General features: G+C 41.6%; 1 protein-coding gene across 2 annotated transcripts in view; it reads left to right on the top strand.

Moving 5' to 3' along the window:
• The window catches only part of nrp2a (neuropilin 2a), a 127,526-nt gene that overhangs the window by 66,862 nt on the left and 42,695 nt on the right, over positions 1-17,969 (top strand). For both annotated transcript variants that reach the window (XM_041781630.1, XM_041781632.1), the window contains exons 5-7: positions 1,497-1,652; positions 2,080-2,249; positions 4,235-4,390. In XM_041781630.1, coding sequence (XP_041637564.1) covers positions 1,497-1,652; positions 2,080-2,249; positions 4,235-4,390 — 482 coding nt within the window. The remainder of the gene's footprint in view (positions 1-1,496; positions 1,653-2,079; positions 2,250-4,234; positions 4,391-17,969) is intronic.

The following is a 17,969-nucleotide window of genomic DNA, read 5'->3' as shown; positions in this document are numbered from 1 at the left end:
GACAGAGAGCGCCATAGGCAAATGTTGCTGCAGTAGTGCTGATGAAAACCCCATTAGTAGTGGTGAGAGGCTCACTTTCTCTTCTCCTTTTCCTCCTTTTTTAAAAAATGAAGCCCAGAACTGAGGATTTGCTCTAATTATTCTATTTTCAGTTGCTAAAAAGGGATCCAAGAGGATTTAAAATTCCAATTATAGCTTTGAATTTGGCAGCTTTGATAGCTGAAAACAATTTATACCATTTAAAGTTGAGAATTAGGAGGAAATTAAAGTGTAACCCAGTTCCAGTGAGACGAGTCCTCAGGCACTGAGCAGAAGACAAGAAGAAGGGGTGAAGAATTTGGCGTCTGGTGAGGGAGCTGCTCTTGAGACTACTGTAATCCTCACCGGGGTGTGTGTGTGTGTGTGTAAGTGTGCGGGGTTTGCAGCTGATCCCAGTGCAGCTTGCATTAAGGCGGGGATTGGCGTCCCCCTGCTGGGCCCTGGCTGATACACACATGGCAGATGGAGGGATGGACAGGGGAGAGAAAGGGAGGGGTGGGAGGAAGGAGGATGGGGGGAGCACGCTGCGACTCATTAGACGACACTTACTGAAGCAGCGTGGACACTGGAAACCTTTTTTTGCTGCGTTGGATTCCTTTGTCTTTTCTTAATCGAGGAGATGCTTTGTTTTCTGAAGCAGCAAGACAAAGAAATACAAATTTGGCCGGCACTGCTGAGCATTGTAGCAGAAAAAACATCCGTTTTTAGAGGAGAGCACTCTTAACGGGCTCTTATTCAAATATAACCCTTAACAACTGTGAACTAAATCTTCCTAAAGGAAAATATTAGTCATTTTGGGTTTTATTTTTATATATTTTTAAATCTAAATGAGCAGTTGTACAAAAACATGATCATTTCTGCAGGAGGTAGTCAGCACAGGGCCACGTGTTTAAAAGCTGAGTTTATTCAGAGGCCGTAAACATCCACTCAGGTTTATTATAGTCATTAGTTAGATGTTAAAATGCGTCCTTTTTGAATAAAACTAGTTTTACTTAAAGCAAACATACAGTAGTGTATTTGACAGAATGAGCCCTTCAGGGCCTTCTCCTCGCTCTAAGTCCTGGTTTCAGACCACACTGGTATGGCAGTGCAGCATCATTTACTTCAGTGGTTCTCAACTGGTGGGTTGGCACCCAAAATGGGTCGCGGAGCAGTTTACAGTGGGTCCCGAATGTGTGGAAAAAAATGGTGGCAAAAGTCTATGAAGAACATGCAACTATACTCTGTTTTATCGTGTTAATGGGTAAATGTTTTATCAATATTTTAACTCTTTTATCTCCCTTTGCAATAAAAGAACTGCTTTTACCATGTTAATGAAGTCATCTTTGGAAAAATAGCTCAAATTTAGTCTGAAACTTGCAAAAAAAGTCATTTAAATTGTTGCGGATTTGAAAGAAAGTAAAGCAGAGATTTAAACACTTGTCAGTTTCGTTGACATCACTCTGATTTTTCTGCAGTGGCTCCTCTGATTGGCCGATACTGCGGCACTAAAATCCCTCCAGAGATCCAGTCGTCCTCCGGCCTGCTGTCCCTCTCCTTCCACACCGACATGGCCGTGGCCAAAGACGGCTTCTCGGCCCGCTACAACATGACGCACAAAGAAGTCAGCGACTGTGAGTGCCACCTGAAAGTGTTTTTGTGCTGCTTGTTTCCCCGCTCCTGTCATCTCTCTCTCCTCTCGCCCTCTCCGTCTTTTTTACACCTCTCCTGCTTTAATGTTATTTCAATCTCAAAGCTCTCCTTCACCCCTCTGAATCTGTTTGACTGCCTCCTAAGAGAGCATTACTCCACAGAAGCAGACTCATGCTATTTTCTTTAGGAATATAAATGAGCTTCACCTCAATTTACCTCTGCTCACCTGTTGGCCCGCCATCTTTTGCCCTCCCTCTCTCTGGATTTGCCTTCTCTCCAGGCTCTTTAATACACCGCCTCTCTCTGCTCCCAGCCTTTTGAAAACATTTACATCTTTCCTTCTTTCTTTCTCGACCTCCATCTCAAACAGAAATGAAGTAAAGCTTTTTTTTTTCTTCCTCTGATCAGCGTTTCACTGCAGCATGGCGCTCGGGATGGAGTCGGGGAAGATCAGCGACGATCAGATCAGCGCTTCCACGTCTTTCTACGACAACCGCTGGCTGCCGCGTCAGGCCCGACTCAACAACGACGACAACGCCTGGACGCCGTCAGAGGACAGCAACAAGGAGTACATACAGGTACGACACTGTGGCGAACTTCTCAGAGATCCCAGAGATCAGTGAGGAAAGAGTTTCTCTTTAGTAACCTCAACCTCTACTCCACTGTTACTCCACCCTGCACAACCAAAGAGCCAAATTATTAAAAAAATACCTTTGAAGAGCCACAATCTAAGAGGTGAAAAGTGGCAAAAACAGCTTTAAGTAGCAATTACCATGAGTTAAAGATGGCAAAAATGGTCAAAAGCAACAAAAATGGGTGAAAATTGGCAAAAAAGGCAGGAAAATGTGGAAAAAGGGTCAGAAAGTAGTAAAAATGGGTGAGAAGTGACAAAAAATGAGTTACAAGTGGCAAAAAATGGTCAAAAAGTGGCAAAAAAATAAATGAAAAGTGACTAAAATGGGCAAAAAGCAGTAAAGAGTAGCAAAAATGGGCAAAAAATAGGAAACAAGTGGTATTTAATGGCAAATGGTAGCTTAAATGGGTGAGAAGTGGTGAAAATAAAAGTGTCTAAGGGGCAAAAATGGGATAAAGGTTGCAAAAAGAAGTAGCTAAAATGGGCAAAAGCTAGGAAAAAAGTGGTATTTCATAAAAAAAGGTAAATTAAGTGGGTGAAAATGGGAGAAAAACTGAAAAAGAGCAAAAATGGGATAAAAGTGGTTTAAAAAGGGCAAAAAGTTGCAAAAAAAAGTGCCGAAAATGGAGAAAAAATAAGGAAAAAGTGATATTTAATGACAAAAGGTAGCTTAAACGGGCAAAAACAGGATAAAAGTGGCAAAAATGGGTAAAAAGGTAGGAAAAAAATGGTATTTAGTGTTGAAATGCAGCTTAAATAGAGGAAAAGTGGAAAAAATGGGGAAAAAGGGCAACAAAGTTTGCCTTTTTTCAGGTTTTCTGGGGGAATAATATTTAAAATTAAGACATAGAAGAGCCACAAATACTTAGAAAAGAGCCAGACGTTGAGTATCGCTGATTTAGTGGGACTGGATCTGTAAGGTGTGACATGCAAATGACTCCAGGCCCGAAATACGCAAAACCTGTAGACCCGGCTCAGGGCAAAACCCTCGGACCCTTAAAACAAATCCACATGGAGGAGTGGAGATGGAAGTTTCCAGCAGAGATTCCATTTTGTTCATGTAAATCCACTTTTATACCTTAATTTCAGTTAACATATTACCTTAAAGATGTCAGATTTTTCTAAAATACAGTCAGGAGTCTGACTCTGATGGATTGTTTAAACAGTCAGGGGACAGGGCTCAGATACGGGTACCTGAAGGGTCAGATTTGAGGTGCTGGGCCTCGGATGAAGCTGCTAAATCTGCTGGAAAGGAGAAAAAAGTTGTCAGAGCAGTGATGAAACGCTGTGACTTTTATACACAGTACGTTTAATTTCCCCAGCCTGGAGTCAGACGTGGATATTCTAACTCCAGCAGAGAAATGTCCGTAACACGAGCTCTGAAGCCTCACGCTCTAAAGGACGGAGAAGTGATGCTGCTGTGGAGGATGCTGGAGGAAAAGCTTGGTGTATACAGTGAGGACGTACAGCAGGAAATAGAGGAACTGTGAAACCATGATAAGGAAGTGCTTCTGCGCTCTCAATCTTTCCTGTCTCAGACTCACACCAGCGCATGCAAACACACACACGGGTAGAGCGGCGAGGAGAGTGGCGAGGAGTCGGTGATTGATGAAGGTGCTCCTCAGGAATGCATCCTAACACTCTGCCATTGATCTTTGCCTCCAGCCTTCCCCCCCCTTTACACACAAACACAGAGCGCCGACGCACACGCAGCAGCCAACGTCAGCGGCGGGCCACAGTCGGCGTTCATCCCCCGCTGTCTGTGTGACAGATAGACGCCGCAGCGGGTCTGTTTGTGGTATCTACATCAGCCCTGACCGCCATCAATCCCCAGAGCGATGCACACGCTCGTTCCATCTCTCCATTATTAGACACACATCAGCTAAAGCAGGAAAACACACCATAAAGTTTATTTCTGTGTCTTTCCAGGTCGACCTCCACTTTCTGAAGGTGTTAACGGGAATCGCTACGCAAGGCGCCGTGTCCAAGGAGACGCAGAAGTCGTACTACGTCACCACGTTCAAACTGGAGGTCAGCACCAACGGCGAGGACTGGATGGTGTACCGGCACGGCAAGAACCACAAGGTAGGCTCCGAGGCAGTGTTCATTTTGGCTGCTTTAAATCTTACTCTTTAAATGAAATGTTTTTTAGTTTTAGTCACATTTTAGTTTTTTCCATCCTTTTTAGTTTTAGTCTAGTTTTAGTCCATAAAAGTCCTCACATTTCAGTCTTTACTTTTAGTTCAAGCATTTATTCTCTTGCCTAAATCTGGTACCAAATCATGGTAGTGTGTTCTCTGCACCCTGCCAAACCTGGGGTCCCTGCTTTCTACAGCAGAGAGGCAGAATAGATACAGATGTATTGTTTTTTGACAGATTTACCCACAGTGGAGAAATATCACAGATTTTAGATGTCCGATGAAAACTACATTACATTTTAGTCTAGTTTTAGTCATCCTGACGAAAACTAAACTTAGTTTTTGTCAGTTTTAGTCATCACAGATCTATTTTTGTTAGTTTTAGTCCTGTTTTTGTCATGGAAAAAAAGGCTGTCGAACATTTTAGTCGTAGTTTTAGTTGACCAAATTAACACTGTTCCAAGAAAACACACAACATACATATTATAGGGCGTGACTGATGCAACGCTTTCCTCTCATCATAAGATCACACTACAAATAAACCCATCAGCACAGCAGAACAATAGCACCATTTCAATAAAACTAGAGATGACGGTGTTCATGGGGATGTTTGTGCTTTTGTGTAGCTTATTTAAACTTCCTCAGTGCCTTTTTGAAAAAAATGTGTAATTCGTAAAAAACAACTCCATCCAGCGCTATCTGGTTCAAAAGGAAGTTGTGGATTATTGAGATTTAGAGTTGCTTTTCAGCTGTTTTAATTTTTTTAAGGTTCCACTTAGAGCATCAACTGGTGGCCTGAGGCCCACATCAGGTCCTCCACAACTTCCTACCCGGCCCTAGAGGACGGTTAAATTCAGAAAATGCAGAATGTAAATGTGGAAAAAGTGTTTCCATTACTCTTTTGTGATATATTTCTATATCAAACCATCTGAAAAACCTCTTCATGAGAGCGTAAAAACTTGTTAGTGTAATTTAAGATTTCTTTTTTTTTTTTAAATTCAGGTGTTTCCATTACAAGTTTTTTATTGAACTATTTAGATTTTGCATGTTTCTAAGGGTAATGGAAACACAGCTAGAGTAATGGCTAAAACTTCAAAAACACTCATCCCATTATGGGAGACAGAGAGTTTAAAGAGATGAGGAAGAGGAAGACTCAAACAAAGAAAATTCACTTTTGCACAGCATAGCGATGATGCTTTTCCAGATTCTGTGTGGGACGCTCTGATTCCCAATCTACCAAATGTAATGTTTGTTTTTTTGCACATCAGGACATCATCATCATCTTTGGTTAAGACACGTTTCTGTTTAGTTACAGGTTTTTATGTGACATCTGTTACAGTTTTGACTGACGGTTTATGTCCTTGTTCTGATTCCCTCACACCTTTTTAAAGTTCTTTCACCTTTTTAAGCCTAATTCAGAGCAAAGAGTCACCAGGCAGTGATTTCATTTTAAAGTGTTGCAGGGGACGGATGCAGCTGTCGTTTACCCCTTCAAATATTTCTCCCTATTTTTCACCTTAAAGCCATATTTCCTTGTACATGCATTTCCCCATCTCCATCATCTGAACTTAGTTCAGCCAATCATCATGCAAAAGACAAAACTGCACCAAAACAACACCTCTCAGGGATCAAAATAACTATTTCAGACATTTTGTGTCCTAAATATTGAACATTTATTTTCAGGCTTTTATGCATAAATTCATACATTTGAGTTTTTTTTACATTGTTTGTTCCTTTCATGCTCGTACATGTCATCACTTCATCACAATGAAAGTGTAACAATACAGAAACGTTCCTGTTCATCAGTGCAGCACTGTTTGTTCTAGATCAGTGATTCCTAGCGTGTGAGTTGCAGACAGCTGAAGGTCTGTGTAGGTAATTCATTAATCACAGTTTTATAGTTACAGTTCTACATTAAGACACTTTTGCACATGTCATGCATGCATAATTTGCTTTGCTGTGAGTCCAGTCTGGCATTAAACTTTTGTCTTTTTGATATAAAAGATTTGGGGAAATTCTTCCTCTCAGTCACAAGTGCTGGGGGAGGTTAGTGTCGGAGTATTTTTAGATTTTAATGTGGGCCATGGCATTTTTACGTTTGGCTGTTGGCTGAATTCATGCTGTGAATGAATGAACGTGTCTGTGCGCTCAGCTTCAGCGGTGTCTCCTGCAGAGTGGAACGCTAAGAGTCAGGTTATATCTCCTTCAAATATACAGGAAATAATCAGTGACAAAACACCTGAAGGGTGGCACATTTATGGCTCTTTTTGTCCCAGCTCCATATCCTCGTCGATATGAATAAAGTCTTTACTTTAGATTCATAGTTGAGGTACTTCCACCGGGGCAGTGTGCTAAGAATTTTCCAGTTTGATTCATGAAGTTTTACTGGTGAGAAAGGTGAACATTTGGGAGTAAAAATGGAGTCTCAAGTCTTTCCTATTAGACCAAGCAGAAGCCAACTTTGGGACAGTTTTGAAGCCTTAAAGATAAACCTGAAAATAGATCAGACATCCTGAGACAAAGTGATGTAAAAACAGACACCATGAACTCCCCCGACCTGCATTTGAACCTGCAGTCACAGGCTCGGCTCTCTCTAACCTTTCCTCCACCTCCATGATCCATGATCTTCTACAACAGAGGCGGCTGTGTGCATCGTATCGGCGCTCGCTACATTCCTGGAGAAGTCTTCTTCCTTCCAGGACTGTCGATGAACCCGAGTCATAACCCAAGTCATGAGGTGGAGAACGAGGGAACGAGACGGAGGCAGAGATAGAGACGGGAGGCTGGCAGACGGGAACAATGGAGTCCTCTGTGTGTCCTTATCAGAGCTGCTGCTATTCATCATCGCTCAGTGGATGCACACAAACATAAACTCAGCAGGGGTTAGGAAACCTCTGGAGGTCTGAGGTGTGAAGAGGAGTTAAGACAGGAGCTCTGGTATTTTTGACCTGGCATTTCTTTAGTTTACATAATTTTTGCTCTCAGTGACATGGGAATGAAAAATTGTGGTTTATAGGTAGAAGTGAGGGTGCTCTCTGCACAGTCCTGACCATTTAACCCTACCTTTGACCTCCAAAATCTTGCCAGTTCATCCTGAAGTCAGAGTGAATATTAATGCAAAGTTTGGAGAAAATCCCCTGAAGTATTCTTGTGATATCGATCAGACGGATGAGCAGGCGGCCTGCAAAACGAAGGTTGGACTAGTGATGGTGTAAAGCCCCCAGCCACAGAGCCATGAAACTACTGCTGCCCCCCTTTCAGAGGTCAGTTTTAACAGTGTGTTGGGTTTTTGGTGGTCCTGAGAGCTTTAGACCAGCCTCTGTGGATCATCCTTGTTTGGATTGTTTGTTTGTACACAGTGCAGGTGTAGCAGTCGCTGTGCTGCGACCTACCAGGGATTTGAGCGCTCTCTCACATTCAGGTTAAGGTCACTGTGGATTTCCAGCAGGAGAATCAGGACTGGCAAAGGGTGGGGGTTGGTTTGCAGAGGGTTAATCCACACTCTTGGGCTGGGGCCCCCCTCCTGTGCGTGCCAGTGATTGGTTTTGGTGGGGCCGGTGGGGGGTATTTGATGTGGAGATTATTGAGGGAAACGTGGATTTGTCTTAAAAAGTCAACATCTGTGCAATTTATTAGAGCCCCCCATAGTCCCCCAATGGTTCCACATAGACATGCATGGAGGCGCTGCAGACCCCTCCTCTGGGTAACCTCTGGCTGATCTCTCTGTCTGCAGATACGTGTGCATGTGTGCGCTGATGTATACGCTGAAGTCTGCGTGTGTAATCTGAGTCCACTAATCCGTCTGAGTGAAAAACACCGCCCAGACACTTTCTGACAGATGAATCAACATGGAGGAGAAGTGCTTGTTGGATGATTGGGGGCTTTTTAAAATTGGTTATGTTTACAGTTTTTGGAATAAAGTCCAGCTCTGAGATCAATAAGAGAAAGCAGATTTGTGCCATGCAGATAAAACAGGCTGAAGTGATGATGCTGCTGCAGAGGAAGATAAACGCTTTTATGGCTCCCTGCAGGCGACAGCACCAGCTCCAGGCGCTGTGTTTCCTGCTTGTCTGTCCTTACATCTGCCTGAATATCTCAGGAATGCCCGCAGCCAATATCTGCAAATTTGGCAGAAGCGTCCACCTGCACCGGCGCGTGAACTCCCTCAGTTTTTACGTTTAAAGGTCAAACAGCACAGTCACTATGACCTCAAGTCTTCCCCTTTCAAGTGAAACCTTATCTTAGTGAAGCCTTCAGGGACTTTGAGTCCAGCTGGAGTGTTGTTTCACAGTCCTGACTGTCATGGTCCATCTCAAATTTAAGGACTGATAACCTTTTATTTTAACACTAAATACTCTCCATTATGCCATATGTGTCATGCTCAGACTCTGGGTCCCAGACCACTTGAAGACCTGTCGTTAAGCAGGATTCCAATCAAAGACAAGTTTTCAGGCTTGATTTCCTCCTAAAATGAATCAGATGAGTTCACTCTACTCTCCCCGACACCTCCACGTCCTCCTCTGGTCCCCACGGGCTCCCGTTGAATCTTCCGTGACTGCTAATCCAGCAGTCATGTTGTAGTAACTCCCAGTTAGCCCGGCCTAAGCCCCCCAGAAGAGCCCTTAAGTGGTTGAAGCCTGACTCTCGTCGGGGGGTCTTGTAATGACGGGGATTTGGTTCTTTTAATTGTCATTTAACAGTGAGCTCCGTTAATGTGGCTGTGGAGGAAGAGTGTACGCTCAGCAGAAGTCTTTGGGTTTTTATGCTGAAACGTCATGATTGATTAAAGAGTAAACCTTTTAATCCAAATATTTAGTCATTTACATCAGTGTTTCTCAACCTTTTCATCTCACAACCCCCAAAATAAAGGTCCCAAAGACCGGGGACCCCCACTGTACCTGAGGGTGGTTAAACACAGCCATAGAAAAAATACATTCATGTGAAAAAGTGACCAGATTTGGTTTCAAGTGGCAAAAATGGCATAAAAAGTATCAAAAGGGGATTAAAAAGTAACCAAATTTGGTTTCAAGTGGCAAAAATGGCATAAAAAATATCAAAAGGGGAATGAAAAGTGACCAAACTTGGTTTAAAGTAGCACAAAAGTATTACAAGACGAATGAAAAGTGGCTAAAATGGGTTAAAAGAGACAAAAATTGGCATAAAAAGTTTAAAAATGGGAATAAAAAGTGGCTAAAATGTGTAAAAAGTGACAAAAATGGGCATACAAAGTATTAAAAGGGATTAAAAAGTCCCCAAATTTGGTTTAAAGTGGCAAAAATTAGCAGAAAAAGTATTAAAAGGGGAATAAAAGTGGCAAAAATGTGTAAGGACAAAAATGGGCATACAAAGTATCAAAAGGGAATAAAAAGAGGCCAAAATGGGTTTAAAGTGGTAAAAAATTGGCAAAAAAAGTGATTTATAGAAAGTATTTTGATAAGAAAAGCATTCATTGGCCACTTTTAGGGTTTTATTGTGAAACAGTTTAAATCTGTTTTGATTTTTGGTGGCAGTGTGTCACTTTTTCTTCTCTCTTAGGTCCTGAGGGGGCTCCAAGGAAATATGGTTGGCAAACACTGGATGAATCAGGCTGTATGAGTTGTTAAATGAAAACTTAAGTGCTTTCAAAAAGCATTTTTACTTGCAGAAATTCCTTAATTTGTGTCAGATGTGTGTAAATTTCAGCTGATAAGTAGACAGTTATTATCTCGGTGAGTTTGTGCAGATGGTTTCTCTGTTGTGGCTCTTTAGCTGGAGAAGGGTGGTGACCCCTGCTCTGCCGTCTTTTGTGTTTTGATTGAGGGCCCCCTGGTATCTGAATCTACATACTGTCCCACTGCAGGTTTAAGGTCATGGATGTGCATCTGAATCAGATATGAATAAAAGAATTGTCTGAATTCAAAAGAGAAGAGGAGCCCAAATGTTGTGGGTTTATTTAGTAAAGAAATAAAAGTGCTGTAGGAAGAGGAAAAAGCCCAGCGCTGCAGATTTGTATCACCTCAGTCGCACCAGCAGGCCGCCGCTGTGTTCATGTGTGTAAGTGAGCGTTTGTGTGTTTTCAGACTCATTTTCTGCATGCCGACACATTTTCACTTTGACACCCATGTGACTTGTTAATTCTGAATCACACTGCTCACATATGCACCTCATTATGTGATGAGACATACTCAGGAGCTGCACACACACACACACACGAATACACACTTTCTGTAGATTTAACACTCAAACACATTAACATTAAAAACACAAACTCTGTCATCCGTCAGTGTGATAAAATCCCATCAGCCCCGGCACTAACTGAGCGCTGTGTTACTGAGAGGCTTGTGAGGATGTGCTACATCTCCAAACACACGTGTGCAGAGAAAAAAAAGCCCACGCAGCATTTCTCCCCGCTCCTCCATCACACCCTGTCACACATTCACGGGCTTTGTTTTCCACTCCGCCATTTTTCAAGTTCAGCATGTGGCGGCAGCATGTTTTCACTCCTTAAATCCTCAAGAACACACCCCGGTCAGCAGCAGAACATCTGAAAGTAGGATCTGTTCTGGGGTCTGTTTAGCGTGTGCATGGCTCCAGTTAGCAGTAAAACTGAGCGACGTCTAAGCAATGCTTTAAAGGGAAAAAGGTGGAACAAATAACTGAAAGAGTTAGGAGTTTTCACCCACTCTTCACATGCATTATTCTAACACTGAGCAGGTCCAGGTCCTCAGTGCAGCATGCTGTTTATGTTGTAGATTACTGAGGTTTTCATCTTGATCATTTTTCATGGGTGTGACCCACAGCCTCAGCTCTGCTGCTCATCCCACAAACACACGTTCCTTACAAATGTGGCACCATCTAACCCTTCAGAGACCCTGGGACCCATTAAGGTTCTTTTAGCCACTTTTAATTTTTTATTAGTCATTATTTTAAGATAAATCACGAGGGTTAAGCCACAAACAGCCCTAGTTATCATCTTTATTCAAAAACACTGATGTAAAAATAATAGTTCTGATTAGGAATGAACCTGATGAAAGCGGGAAAATATTGATTTATATAATTCTATATTAAACCTGTATTGCTCAAAAATGATAATGACACGGATCAATTTTGTTGTAATTTATTTTCATATACGAGGTTCTAATAACTTCAACCCAAACATGCAACTCTGCAATTAATATTTGGAAAATGTGTCATATAATGTGGTTCTTCTTGTTATAATAGGGGTTGCCATTTTGAAAAAAAAAAGCCGAAAAATGTCAAAATAATTTAAAAAATTAAATAAAAACTTTTTAGCTCTGATTAGGGCTGAAGCTCATTAAAGATTTAAGATTTGAAAGTGGGGAAAAAATATTTATGTGATTTTTAAACCTCTACTGCTAAAAATAAAAATGCAAAAAAAATCAGTTTTGTTTTTTTTTTTTTTAACATATACAAGGCTCTTTTAACTTTACCCAAAACATTCCACCCTGCAGTTAATATTTGGAAAATGTTTTATATATTATGTAGCTTTCCTGTTATTATAGGGGCCGCCATCATGAAATAAAAGCAGAAAAATGTTGAAATATTTTTTTTCAAATAAATAAAAACTTTGTAGTTCTGATTAGTGCTGAAGCTGATTAAAGATTTAAGATTTAAATTTGGAAAAAATATGAATTTATATGATTTTTATAGCATTTTTATTCTGCAGGGACCCGTTTGTGTCCCAAGGGTCCTTTGTGTGAGTTTTCCTGGGTGGACCCCGGAGGCATGGGTAAAAAAGGGCACTGATTACCCAGTACAGTAGGGAGGGACACTTGAGAAACCTGCAATAAAAGTGTGTTTTTATGCCCAAGTGGTGTATCCATTGCTGCAAAAAATGCAAGTAAATTTTAATTGAGCTATAGTAAAAATATTACTCATAAATGGGGAAATAAAATTCAAAAATACATAAAAATGCACAGATATTTGTGATAAAAATAGCATAACATTTGTTGCTTGGCTTGCTGGTTTAGGGGGGCCCTGTGTAATATTCTTACTGGGGGCCCTGAATCCCTAGTTACGCCCCTGCCTGGAGGGTTAAAAAGGAAATAAACAGAAGAAGGTATGGCTAAGAAGGATTGTTACAACAAAGAAATGATCTTTTTAACACCAAGTTTTAATTTAGTGTTTGACAAATGAATCCGACCCTGACTCCCTGATTCTGGATGTTGTCTGACCAAACCTTTGTTCCCTAACACATCCCTAGGCAATATTTAAAAAAAAGCTGAAGGGCTACCTAGGCCGTCATATTTAGAAGCTTTAGGTCTCTGAACCGGCTGCCACATTTAACGGATCTGGAGTAAGAACAGTCTGAAAGATTTCCACACACCACAAACAACTGGGAACACTGGTGCACAGTGGGAGACTTGGACATAAGGAGATGTAAGACAGCATATAAGGATCACTGCTTCAACCTCAGCATAAACACACTCACACAATGCTCGCGGCTCTCTGAGGCAGTTGTGGAGAGCGGCCAGCTGGAACCAGTTCCTACTGTCAACATCTTCATACGGAGAGAGGGAGGGGGGACGTCTGGAGCAGGGAGGACGAGAAAAGACAGAGGGAATAACTGAAGCAAGAAGACATGAATGACGAGAGTAATGGACAGAGAATGAGGCAGGGATGATAAAACGTCCGGGAAACCAATAATGTCTTGTGCAGAACTGCCTTCGCCTCCCTGCGGTGCCATCAGTTTGAAGGAAAACACTGGCAGAGGAAGGAGACGTGGCAGACTCAGAGAGTGACGGTAGAAAAATGGAGCTGATGTAAACACGGACATACAGTTTGTCTTTAAAACGTCTTCATCGTGCCCTTTCACCCTGTTTGCCTTCAGACCTAGAGCTTGTTTGTCTTCCATGCTGACCTCCTTCTCCAGAGAGGTTATCAATACTTAAATACCCATGGTGCCTCTGTCCCGCCAATGTCCACACTTACACGTCTGACCGTCGCTTTCAGCCGCCATCCACGCATCTGTGTTGGATACGAGTGAGGAGCTTCGTTATATTTTCATGACTCTCCACGCCAGGAGACACAACATGACAGCATTAATTATTCAGCCCACCTCGCCTAAATGTCACGTGACGGGCTGGATTCACTCATACGTGAGGAAAAAAACAAGCCGGTCGTCAGGCAGATTACAGATGTGGTCTAGACAACAGATTGGTAGCAGTTTAATCCACGGACATCCCTATTGAGGCAAAAGGTAACCATGTTATCACCAGACTAGTCAATGAGCAGCCATCTGCTTCCCAGGGCTGTTAACCTTTAACACAGGAAGTGATGGGTCAGTGGGCGGACAAATGACCCCTTCAGGTACCCTTACAGAGGACAGGAGGAAGTAGAGGAGACAGAAAAAGCTCAGAGTGGACTGACGACTCCTTACGTCTCTCTTCTTCCTTTTTTCTACAGAGAAATGGAAAAGAGGCTCCTGAGGGCTGACTGGTATCGAGCGAGTCGTTCTTTTAGTGTCAGTAATGTCGACTATAATCTCTGCTTTTATCCAAAACAAAGATTGAAATGCAGCCGCTAATGGCCTTTTAGTCTTCGAGGGCGTCTCAGGACAAATCAGGGAAAGTTTAGACATTTCTGAGCTCAATACTTTTATCAGCCCAGTGATGTGATGTGCTGATTTAACCAATCAGCCGTGAGATCATGACCACCTTTTTACCCTTATATGTGAGCTTTTAACATATATTTTCTACTTTTTAAAACACATTTCAGGTTAAAGAAACATTGCTTCTTCAGTGATTTAAATATAATTTTTAAACCTAATTTTGATTTATTTCTAAAATCCATACAACATGGTATCACGGGATTTTGTGTGGCGATTTTGTGTGGTATCAATTCACATCAAGTTAAGAATGTTTTCACAATAATCTCTAATATGAACTGAAGTCAGTGATACGATAAAAGATCAAATCAATAGCTTTTTCTGTCCACTTGGTGGTGCTGTAGAGCCCTTTGGTCGACAGAGGTGATGAGAGAAGGAGAAGGTTCGTTTAACAAATATGGCGGCACCAGAGAAGGTCATAAGGAACGCGCGATTGGCCTCCTTAGACCCTGCGTACACATATGAGGACGTTATATCCTGGCTCTCAGACAAAATTACATTGCTATTAATGTCTACTACTAGAATTTTTGAGAAAATTGCACTGTCCATTGAAGTTTAAGTTTTTAATTTGAAATACTGTGAGAATTTGTTTTTATTTTCATTTATAATTTTGTAAATTTTCAAGAATTTCTACGGAAAATTTGGGAGCGCTTTATTTATTTAGGGAGCTTCATTTGAAGTGTTTTTGTGTTACAAATTTTCAGTATTGCATGAAAAACTTGTAATTGTTTTTCCATGTTCTGAGGATTGTCCTTTTTCAGTTTTCAGTAATTTTGTGTTAATTTATAAAATGTATTTGGAAATTTTATTTGAGTTAATTGGGAATAATTTGCTTCAAATTTTTCAGGTATGCTCATGGAAACTTGGGACATTTATTTTTTAATTTTGGGAATTTGATTGTGAAGTGGGAAGGGATATTTGAGGGAAATTTCCATCATTTTTCATGGAATTTTGGGGAATATATTTGTACATTTTGGGGAATTGTGGATTGTGGATTTTGGAGGTTATTTTTAGTGAATGCAGACGTTTTAGACGGTGGCAGGTCCTTTATAAAAATGCCCATTTTAGCACATTAATGAAAATGTTCACAGCCTGGTTCAAAGAAAGCAAATGTTCTTAAATCTTACCTTTTCTGTCCTTAACTTCACCTCTTTGGTCGCTGCTACAGAGACTGATGGTCATGTCAGAGTGGGTGCGTGTTGGTTGCGTGACAGTTGTGACACGTCAGCCTCATATTGTGCTGTCACACCTTTAAAACCACGTTTGTAGAGCATCTCTGCTGTCACAGCCCTGTATCTGCTAAGTTTTACCTCAGTTAATCTCCCTAAAGGAGACTGGATTTGTTTTGTAACCAAGCTGGGAAAAATGTCTCACCAACAGCAGATGTTCCTCCACAGAAATGACAAACTTTTACTTTGAAAAGCAAGTTAATCTCCCTTAGACTAAGCTGCTCTAACTAAGTAAATATGGCTCTCTAGTTATCATTGTCATGTCTGTTTTTGCAGGAAACACCAAAACACACGTGGTCAGAATAGGCGAGAGTCTTGGCGTTTATGACGTGGCGCTCATGCAGGTAGCCTAAAAGCCCCGACTTGTTAACATGCATGCTGAAATGTAAATCAAGCCATGACACAGTCTGTTATGCTCTAGCAGCTTTTCCAATATGGCAGCCGCCATCATTTGGCTTCAAAATGCCTCTTCAGAAACAGCTGATGTCTTTGAGGCTGTGTCCGTGTTTCATACGGTCTGCTGCTGACTTTAATAAAGCAGGCACATGTAAGCGAGTTATTTTCCATGCTGTTGAACTCATTTATCGTGGAGACATTATGCCTTTACGACAGCAAACCAAGCCTGATTCATTCAAACGGTGTAAATTAGATTTAAACTCTGAGATTGAACGGGTTCTCAGATGAACTATTTCTTGTTTGGAGATGAATGTGCTCGTTGTTCGCTCCCACATTCCTCTGCTCGTATCCCTCATTTCTCCTGTCCTTTATTCAACCTCTTCATCTGTTTTTAACTATTCTTCTGAGGACTCTTCCTCCCCTGCAGTCATTTTTCTGCCTTCCTGTCCTCCTTCTCTCTCCTCCCCGCTGCTCTTTTGTTTCACCGTCAGAATATCTCCATCACACGCCTGTCTTTGTGTGAGCATGCGTGGGTGTTTACATAACCCCCATAAGAGCCCACCGTTTGGCCTCTTAGGTAAACATAATGGTGGTCTATCCTCGATGCGGTGGCAGATACAGCCCAGATAGACCAGATTATCTGTTCAAACACTCACGCTGCTTTGTATTACCAGTGTCAGCTCGGCTTGATTAAATCAGGCCATGCCCAAAATCAAATAAAACCCCTGGAGTGGGATTTTTGAAGCCGTATTCCCACTGGTTATGGAATTTCTGGAATATCATACCGCTTTTTTAGGCGGGGAGAATCACAAATGGGTCATTTTCCTCCAATATTTTTAGTCTGAAGTGAAGCAGAAAAACGGTATGGAAATCACATTTTTAGGCAACAGGAGCTCAGCTTTGATCGTCCCCTCTTGAATCGGAGTAAAAGAAAAGTCATGTAGGGCTTTTTTTAAGAAACGATGTCTTTAATGTTTAATTCCCTGCCTTGTAAGACTTGTCTTCCATCGCTGCATTGTGTGCAGCCGCCGCCGTGCTCCTCAGCGCCGTCTTTGTTGGAATCTGTCGACAGGCGGCTGGCCTATCAGCCGAGCGGGCCGACCACAGACAGACAGATGGAGTGAGTGACACTTAGCAGTGGGCCTAAGAGACGCTTCCACAGCTTATCTGAGCGATCAGGGTGTATCTGTGAGGGTGTTTGTGGTTTCCTGTGTCTTTGTGTTTGTGGTTTCAGTTTGTAGCCGCAAACAAGAGGAAGAGAGGCGATGAGGGGGAGAGGAAGCGTGCAGAGAAATCAACTTTATGGTTTAGAGGAGGAAATGGAGGTGCTGAAATGAAGATGGAGGAGGAGGAAGGTTGCTCCTTTAGATTTCTTTGAAACTTTAGTTTCCAGTTTTTATTTCCCTGCAGCTTCAGTATGTGATGTATGGCTGCATGGAAGGGAGGCCTTTAGTCAGATTCACAGATTTCTTATGTTACATAATCCCTTCGGCTTGTTTAATAGAGTTCCCTGGTACCTTAAATCTGCACTGAAAGGAAAATAAAGTACAAATCACTTATTTATGATTTTAAAATGGAGTAAGGAAGGACAAATGAAGGAGGATAAAGAACAATTTCAGTCTAAAATGGAGAGAAATGCGTGTGATAAATGATAGCTTCAGCGGCCACAGAACAGTTTTCCTCATCTGCTCAGTTCAGCGCTGAAAAGTTTTCTCCAACTTTGCAGAAAGTTCCTTTAGTTAGAAATATGAATCCAGCTTTGGTGAAATCAGCAGATCTAAGTTAATCCCCGGCTTAACGAGCGGACAGCTATTTCATGATGCCTTCAAGGTCAGCTCAGTAAAATGACTTTCAGGAGAATGTAAATAAAATGCAACATCAAGAAAAAGACATTCCTGGTTTTGATGAGAAACTTTAATGAGCTTTAAACTCAAGCTCTACTCATCTGAGACCACTTCTGTTAAAAATAAACAATCATTTTGTCTTTCCAACAAACAGGAAAGAATAGATCTCTACAGGCCTGACCACAGAACTGTCTGCCCCCTAAAAACCCAGAGAATAGGCCTCCCTGGTTATGGTTTATCATCAGTAGCATTAGTGTGAGCATCCCGGCTGGAATTGTGTCGAGCTATTACTTGGTTCTGAAATTCAAATTACTTATTCATACCATTTTAAGCCTTTTGCACTACTGTCTCCAACAGTACTGCCACTTTTTTAAATATTTTTGCATCTTTTAGCCAATTTTTGCCAGTTTTAACTACTTTTTCACAACTGTAATCTCGTGTTTTTGCCAC

The sequence above is a fragment of the Cheilinus undulatus genome, linkage group 24, assembly GCF_018320785.1.
Source record: "Cheilinus undulatus linkage group 24, ASM1832078v1, whole genome shotgun sequence".
NCBI lineage: Eukaryota > Metazoa > Chordata > Actinopteri > Labriformes > Labridae > Cheilinus > Cheilinus undulatus.
This window is presented reverse-complemented; position numbering and strand designations above follow the sequence as displayed.